The sequence below is a fragment of the Trachymyrmex septentrionalis genome, unplaced genomic scaffold (assembly GCF_001594115.1).
Source record: "Trachymyrmex septentrionalis isolate Tsep2-gDNA-1 unplaced genomic scaffold, Tsep1.0 scaffold20, whole genome shotgun sequence".
Classification (NCBI taxonomy): Eukaryota; Metazoa; Arthropoda; class Insecta; order Hymenoptera; family Formicidae; genus Trachymyrmex; species Trachymyrmex septentrionalis.
Window position 1 is genome coordinate 5,680,514 of NW_017305180.1, and position 8,763 is coordinate 5,689,276.

General features: G+C 33.0%; 1 protein-coding gene across 4 annotated transcripts in view; it reads right to left on the reverse strand.

Annotated features, from left to right (window-relative positions):
* LOC108747611 (protein phosphatase PHLPP-like protein) overlaps nt 1-8,763 on the reverse strand; it is a 43,595-nt gene that overhangs the window by 10,855 nt on the left and 23,977 nt on the right. For 2 of the 4 annotated variants that reach the window (XM_018485192.1, XM_018485191.1), the window contains exons 1-3: nt 4,779-4,840; nt 4,154-4,311; nt 3,655-3,801 (exon numbers count right to left, since the gene is read on the reverse strand). In XM_018485192.1, the coding sequence (XP_018340694.1) occupies nt 3,655-3,801; nt 4,154-4,311; nt 4,779-4,838 (365 nt within the window). In that variant the 5' untranslated portion in view covers nt 4,839-4,840. Of the gene's footprint in view, nt 1-3,654; nt 3,802-4,153; nt 4,312-4,778; nt 4,841-8,763 lie in introns of those variants that run through there. The other 2 variants (XM_018485190.1, XM_018485189.1) reach the window with 1 other exon arrangement.

Sequence of the window (8,763 nt, forward strand, 5' to 3'; positions counted from 1 at the left end):
AAATATTTAAATATTAAAATTATAAATATCTGACATGTTTATTTTATTATATTAGTTGCAATATGTTTTAGAAGGAAGGTTGTTTGTATCGAATAAAAACATTGTTATATAAAAGCGTAACGCTATACTCTATAGATGTTAAAAATCCCTTGTATCGATGATTTTTTTCCCAATATTGCATTCTTTCCGAATGCTGCGAAGTGCTGGAATATCCTGGCTCATCGTAAACAACAATACACCCTTTCTGTAAGCAACATTCTCACTTTACGGGACAAATTTTGCGAATTGCAAATCGTACATCACACATGAAGAACTTTCACCGTTGGACCCGTAAATGTATATTGCGTAGCGAGATCTATATATATAAATTTTCGCAGATTGAAAAATTTTGTACAACACAATAATAATTCGATTTTTGAACGTTGATCCCACGGTCATGTACAAACTTTAAGGATAGAGACAATCGCGATTGTCCCAGTCATGGATCAAAAAAGTTTCGCCGTATCTCTTCGACCACAGAATTTCCGGCGGCGACTCGGAAGCGATCTCCACGGCTTTTCGTGGCGCGATTTTCGTGTCCGGAGATACACACTCGCGGCGGCTCTTTCGAGGACTAAAGAGGTCGGTTGAAAGGCGAACTTATTCCTCTTGAGGATACCGTCTTGTAGCGAGGGAAGAAGAGGGAGGCAAAACCGAGGATGGGTTGGCTGACCACTCTGATGTAACAGAACAGAAATTGTCTGCCGGTGTACGAAGCGGGACCGAGCGATAATGCGCCGTGGCTTAGACCGGACATGCACCAGCGATGGCTGGCAAGTCGGTGAAATCCTTGTTACATATGATACCTTGATTCCACGTGAATAACGTTGCCAAATTATGCTGTTTGAAGCATAATACGCGATACATATCACACGTACGCAACTCCGTCAAACTCTACCCAAATTGTATCCGAATATTATTTGCTGTGATACAATATAGGTAATTTCAGAAATATTTAGTACGTTTAATTATACAGAATTATTATGCACATTCAAATTGTTCCAAAGCCGAGATAATATCATTATTACGATATGAATAATGATTTTAATAATACAAAAGATCGAGTTAACTGCGGCGTTATCACCGAAATGTGTTTAAATTTGAAAAGCGAATTTAATTACACCAGAAACCTATAAAGATTTAAATCTTTATGATCCTCGATGTAAGATATTTTATCTTTGAAAATCCTTTGTTCTCATATCTGGGTCAACTATAGCTGGAACGACGGAAGCATCCGTGTTATCGCGCGAGTCGTATAATTTTAAATTCAGATTCGGTTTTCCCTCGTTTTGGGCGCTTCGTTTGACGTGATCGTCGAAAGTGAATCATGCAAAATTGCCTTAAAGTGCCGTCTCTTCCTGCAGTAGAACGGGGTTAGGCAACACCAAGAGTCCTACGTTGAGGCAGTGGCGCGAAACGGCGAGACTGAAGTGGAAACCGGCGCACGCGAGCCAAGAAAAGGTGAATGTCTATGAAACTTACGTTGGACTTGGTGAGTGCTTCATCCCGGGCAATTAGATCTCGGGAGGTCCTTATAAATGAACGTAAGTTTTCAGAAATATTACGTTATGCCTCTGTGATTCGTAATCGAAAGCATCGGCGCGTGAAGACCCGTTTCGAGAAAAACAAGAATAAAATTTTATATAATATTCGTCTTCGTAATTTCTCTGATAGTAGATTATTACATTAATTAAAATTTCCACGCAGAACTTAGAGTATTTAAAAATAAATTATTTACACGTATAAAATTATTATATTTCAAAATGGAAATATTTTTTAGTTATAATTTAGGAAGTAAATCTTTAATTAAATATAGAAATATGAGAAATTAGACGCAGCTTGCTAATTTGTTTGCTCAAAAATAATTTAGTTTCTCTGTCTACAAATAAATTTAAAAATGCTTGACGGTAAATATATTAGGAAAATAATATTTTATTTAGATGAAGAATATCGTTTTATACATCAGATATATCTATTATAATAGACATCGTATAGATCTTTTGTTTAGATTTTGAAAAAGGAGTCAGAGATATGTGTTAAAACTATGTTAACTAAGAATCACTTCTAATGACGATTAAATGAACTATTTATTTAAAAAATCACCGTAGAATTAGTGGAAGAGAAACAGGATATAATCTATGTGACGATCGTCAAGACTAAATTTCGTAAATTCGCTTATGAGTTCACCGATGGCGAACCTATGCAAGGAGCACTTTTACCTTTCATGCGTATGTGCGCGCGTGCAGCGACGTCGTCGTGTTCACACCCCGTAGTTCCTCCCTCCGGCATCCTCATTTCCGGTCGGTGGAAAGCGGTTTTCGAGAAACTTTACGTAATCTCTGTCTCAATTGTGTTCTCCCCCTCCCCACCCTCACCCCTTCTCGCAAGATCAGATTTTTTGCGTTGTTTAAAGTTGCGCGGTAATAAAAAGCAGCTTATCGTTTCGTATGATTTTTATAATGTTTCGAACTTAATAATAATGTCTCAAACTTAAAAATATCTTAAAATATAAGAATCATGACATTTTTTAGAATCAATTACGAAGAAGAAAATTGTATTCCGTCATGTAACTATTTATTACTATTTTTTTTATAACTATTTATAACTATGTTTCATTGTTTTTATTTTTGCTTAAGTAACAATAAGATTTGTTTGGTAAATTGGAAAAATAATATACTAATACATATGGATATATTTAGAATTCATTCCAAAGAAATCTATATATTTTGACAGGTAGTATGTATATATATATATATATATATAACTTTTCACTAAAAATTATTATAGAATTAAAAATAAATTACGAATTATAAATAAAAAATTATTTATCAAATCAAGAAATGAAAAGTTCTCGTATAATTTGCTTTCTTATCATTTTAAATTATTTACAATATTTTAACTTCTCAATACGCAGCTCTTCATTTCGGAATAAAGGACTAAAATCATTTTGATGTATTATAAAACTTTCTGTAATCGATATTATATGTTCCTTGATTTCTAACATCAACAGTCGTCGTAGTCGTCGTTTTTCGGAAAATCAGACAATTAACAGCATTTATTTGATTATTATCACGTGATTTTCCACACGAGCCTGTTATCAGCGCTGATCGACAATAGCCCGCGTGATTAATGTGTTGGTAATCAATTGTATTCCTAGATTGACGCGCATAAATCAAGTGGTATGGAGGGAAAATTTAGCTGCGTACACATTAATGCATACAACCTGCTATATCGATTTATAAAATAGATATACCGTTGTAGTGATCTCTAAAGAATAAATAATTAAAAAAAATAATTTTTTAAAATAATTTTTAAAATTTTCCAGAAGTTCGATTATGGAGCATGTCTTTTTATTATAAAACACTTGAAGACATGAAAAATGCGATCTATCACAGTTCTTTAATTAAAGTTTATTTAAGTAGGAAATAAGATATAACATTGATAAAAAGATTTTAGAGATAATTGCTACGCTCTGATAAAAATCAATCTCTTCTGATAATGAGGAATAAACAGGCGAGAAGATCTCTTCTGTTTAAAAGGGAATTATTAATCTAATCTATTTTTTTTATCATAAAAAAGTAGATGAATAATAATAAATTATAAAATTATACGTACTTGATCAGTCGGCAGATGTCACCCGGAATTATCTCGATCTTGTTATCCGAGAGATTAAGGTAAGTCAGCGCTGGCAGCTCCAGTAATTCCCTCGGGATTCTGTGGAGATTGTTGTTCTCCAGATGGACGGCATGAAGTTTGGGAAACCTACACGGGAAGAGGAATGTAGAGTTACATACGAATTAACTACCAATTAAAGTTTACTTGCAGTTTCGCCACGTTTGTGCTATCGGACACTCACACGCTTTTCTTTTCTCTTATCGAAGGAGAAGTTAATCTATCCGTGTTCTAATTACTTGATATTTCGCAAGAATTGATTTAATTTCTCTTTTTCGGCTTTTTCTCGTTAATTTCATTGAAATCAAAGGTTACTGCTTAGCTTTTCTTTATATCGTACAATAATCAGAAAAAAATCAAAAGTGATGGAAAATGAATAGAAGAAAGTTTTTGTATTATTCCATATTGAAGTGATTTAATGTAGATGCAGAAGAAAGTATACCTGTGCAGAAGCTTCAGATTGTTATCAATGTTAGTGAACTGGTTGCATCCTAATGCGAGCTCCTCTATTGCTGGAAAAGCAATCGTGCTGTCGGGAAGCCTTGAAAGGCCTGCCTTGCTCAAGTCCAATTTTTTGGGGCATGTCGACGACTGTGTAGCCTGTAAAAACGCGAAAGAGAATGTGATATGTTAATATTGTAATATGTAATGCGATACAAATAATAAAAAATAAATAAAATAAATAATACTGTAAAACATATGTTAATACCAATAAATAAAAGTATCTGAAAAGTACCTTTCCAGTTTTTATTTTAAAAAATCCTTGATATAACTTGATTAAGAAATACGTAACGCACCATTAAGACAATTTTATTACATCATAAGATTTCGTTTCGCAAGTAAGTCAAATTTATTTTTGGCCAATAGAGAAAGTGTGATTGCTGTCACCCAATCAACAGATAATGTTTTTAAAATGTATTTTTAATATTTATTCCATTAAAAATTCTATTAAAAATATATTTTACAAATATTGTCTGCTAATTGGATAGACAGATTATTATTAGATTATTATTTCACAGCTAGATTGCGGATTTCATAATCCATAAAACTATATATGCCATGTTTACCTCGAACTCCAAGGAGTCCGTATCTATGGTGTCGTCTCTGTCAAAGTCACACTCTTCCATGATAGCAATCAAGTCTCCGACATACACCGTCTTCCGAACCGTCGCATATTCTTGCGCGAATAGCAAATTTCGCATCAAGCGAGCGCGCTCGCGCGCGCGCAATTTAATTAAAATTCACGGTTCACTTTGATGTAATCATCACTTGATGTGTAAACCACATAATTTACTTTGTAGCTTGTCTAAAAGTTTATTCACAAGGATGCTGTATTTTCGCTTTTACCACTTGCATTGTAATATTTAATTTTATATTACTGTATGTTATCTAACGTCGAACCTTTTTAAAATTGCAAAAATGCAATTTTAATTAAAGTTTTTAAGTTAATTATTTTAATTAAAGTAGATTGCAATGAGTGACGTTCCGTTGTGATTCTTCGTACATTACGGAGCAATATTTTGTTCAGATCAAACGATTCGTTATTGTAGCTACAGACAAGAGAGAGAGAAAGACAGAGATAGAGATATCGCTTAATAATAAAATCAATAATTCAACAATATCCGTATGCAGCGCGATTATTAATCAGACATAGAGAGTACTCGTGTCGGAGCAAGCGTTCGAACGAAACAGGCGAACGAATTTTAACGTTGTAATTTCGTCACGTCGTTTCGATTTGTTCTTCCGAAGGTTGTGCATTCGAAATTACAAAACGTTCAATCGACATGGCGCAATTATTGGATCGCGTACAAATACGAACAGCTCGCAAATCTAGAAATAGAGTGACATATGATGTGCACAATAAAATAAAACAATTTCACGAATTTCACGTGAAAGTCACACATTTTTGTGTGTTTACGTATAAAAGGAAAAATATGATATATTTTAGAATTTTTTATTAAATGTTTGTGTTAATACAGTCTTAGCTATAAATATAGCATTCTCATAAATTGACTTAATAATGTACTATATTTAACAAAAAATAAATTAAAAACAGCATAATTAACAACATATTGAAAAATAATATTTATTTTGAAACAATTTTAAGTCTTTTTTTTACTTTTATTACTGCCTTTTTCAAAAAGTGCAATAAATTAAGAGTGCATTATACTTATGTGTGATCAAAATTATATATTATATTTATATATATATAATAATTTTATATTTTACATAAAGAATTCTAGAACAAATTTAGAATTAATTCTAAATTAATGATATAATCGATTTTTTAAAATAAAAAATTTAAATACAATTTAGTAACAAACTAGATTTAATTAATTTAATTGAAATAAATTTAACTAAATAACATTACTTATTTATAGCTTCCGAAAATTTAAATATGAAAAAAATAAGGATAATAAATAATATAAGAACATAAAATTTATTTTTAAATAACTTTTTATACTTTATCAAATAATTTAATTGTGTGATATCTGTTTGCTCTTTTAATATACGCCAAAAATAATTCATTCTGCATTTACAATTCGCTTTTTATACGTTTTTTATGGCTCGATTTGAACTTTATAGTTAAATAAAGATTATAATGCATTCAGTCTTGCTGAACTTCATTGTAAGAAACCAACGTAAAGTAGCGGCGGTGCACGAGCAATATTTGTGCCGACAAGTATTGTTCTGCTCGTTGCCTCGGCTACGAATAGCCTCTCATTGTCCGCAGCGGATTTTCAACCGAACAATGAAGACGTCAGTCATTGCTTTCTTATCGGCGTTAGATTCGTCAGCGATCGCGCGCGAACTTCCCTAAAACAATACGATGGAAAAATCGCTACCGGTGTCATTAGAAAGCAGAACGTCGCGCACCAGATCGAACCATAATTAAAAAGAACGAAAGAAAAACTTCATATTATGTATTTAGTATTATTGTATTTAATGTGTGAAGAAATTGGAGCTAAAATAAACTTTGATTTATAGGAACATCATTTAAAGGCACAAATTTCCTCAAATCAAATTAATTTTAAATGTATCCAATTGAATTCTAAAATTGTTCTAGAGAATGTGATAATAAATGATGTCCCAATTTTTTTTCAAGATTTGTTTTGACGTTTAAAAACTTTTATTGCCGCTTATTATTTTTGTAGAAAAAATAGATTTGATCGAAAAGTTTCATCTTATATTTTACATTTTTTCCACAAAAATTAATATTATTTTCTTTCAAACTAACAATTTGTCGATCATTCTAATCTAGGAGTTGTGCTTGCTTATTGAATAATAAATATTATTCTCGATTTGCTAGAAGTTTGTAGCTTAGCAGTTTCATAAAACTATGGATTCACTGAATAAAATGTCTTGTCGTGTAATTTATATTTAACGCAGTTTAGAGCCACCGTTGATGAAAGAGAAAATGGGATTACGAGAAAAAGAGAACTATACCGTGTCGCGGAAAAGAACTCGAGTCGCATGAGCGAGCATGATCGTCATATGATGATTAATTTACGGTCTAACGGCATTAAATCCGAGAGAAAGTGATTTACGTTTTAGACGTGTATATACTGCATATAGTCTTATGTAATCGAACGTTCGACGAATTTAGAAGCGATTCGTTTTCACAGGAATCCTCAGGGCATTCATAATCAGGGTTTAAAGCGATCAGATTCGTTCAACCGATACGTTTCTGACGCTTCTTTCGGTAGCACCCCCATGGTAGTATCCCAGATTTAACTCTATTCTTCCATCGCGGAATCGTCTCAATTCCACCAATTTCCTGACGATAATTTCCCATCGGAATCCTACGATCGATCGATTTTACTTTCCGATCGTAACTTTATTTGATCGTCCTCGAGTTTCTATTTGATCTGGGAATGTAGGATAAGGGGGAAGAAGAAGAAGAAGAAGAGAAAGCTGCAAAGGATATAGAAAACGGATGGGAGAAAAAGGAGATGAAAAAAATCGTGCCGGTTGACACACGTCGACGATGGGTTGAAAACGAGAAAAGAACAAGATGAAACGATGTTTCTAACGGACGCGTTTAGCTCACCGTGAATAGACGAGATAGAAGTAACCAACGAAGACTAAAAGATAGAAGGCGAAGACGAAGAGGAAGAGAAAGAATAAGCTCCCGGCTGTCTGCACTCGTCAACGGTAGCTAATGAGGGAAGTAACGTTTCTGAGAAAGTTTCGATACTTTGATGAATCGAGCTAGCTGCGTAATCTAGGACTAAGGTGGAGGAGACCGCAATGAAAGAAAGAGGGCGAAAGAGAGAGAGAGAAAGGGGAGGAAGCTGCGGTCTCTTTTCGGCAAAAATCATTCTTTCAGCGTGGAAAACTTTTTTCTCTTCTTTCCTCTCTTTTTTCTTTTTTAATTTAAAAGTGCTGTCAAGTTGGAGTCAAGCCTTGCAAATTATAACGAAGATAAATAATCTCGAGGATTGTGTAGATCAGGGATGCGTGCGAAATCAGAGACGTTATGGAAATGATGAGCTGTAAAATAGATTCAGCGCGATGTGTGTCATGTATAAGATGCACGAATTATTATGAGATATAATTAACGAGTACTGTTAGCACATCGGACGTGAATTCGCTTAACATCGTATACCGTTCGCACGTGCGGAGTAGATTCATCATGCGAATTACGTAAACCGTTAAACGAGTCTTCTGAATGTTTGGAGAGAACAATCGTGGCAATTACGGAGAGCACAAGAAGCGAATTAAGAATGAAAAGCAGCTGATTAGGGAAAGTTGATAGTTAAGATTGTTGCCTTTAATAACATGGTACATTAATTCTCATAATCGATAATACACAGTCAGCTTGAATTATAGTATTTATTATAATTAGTTTTAAATGATATACCAACGCTATGAAACAAGCTTTCATTGAAACAAGCTTCTAAATTATAAAATAAACTTATATTATGTAACATTTTATTATTTATTACATATGTCAAAGAGATATTAATTTCTTTTATAAGAAAATATTTATTTATTACGTAATAAATATAAGTTTATATAATTATATATAATAAAAATATATAATTATAT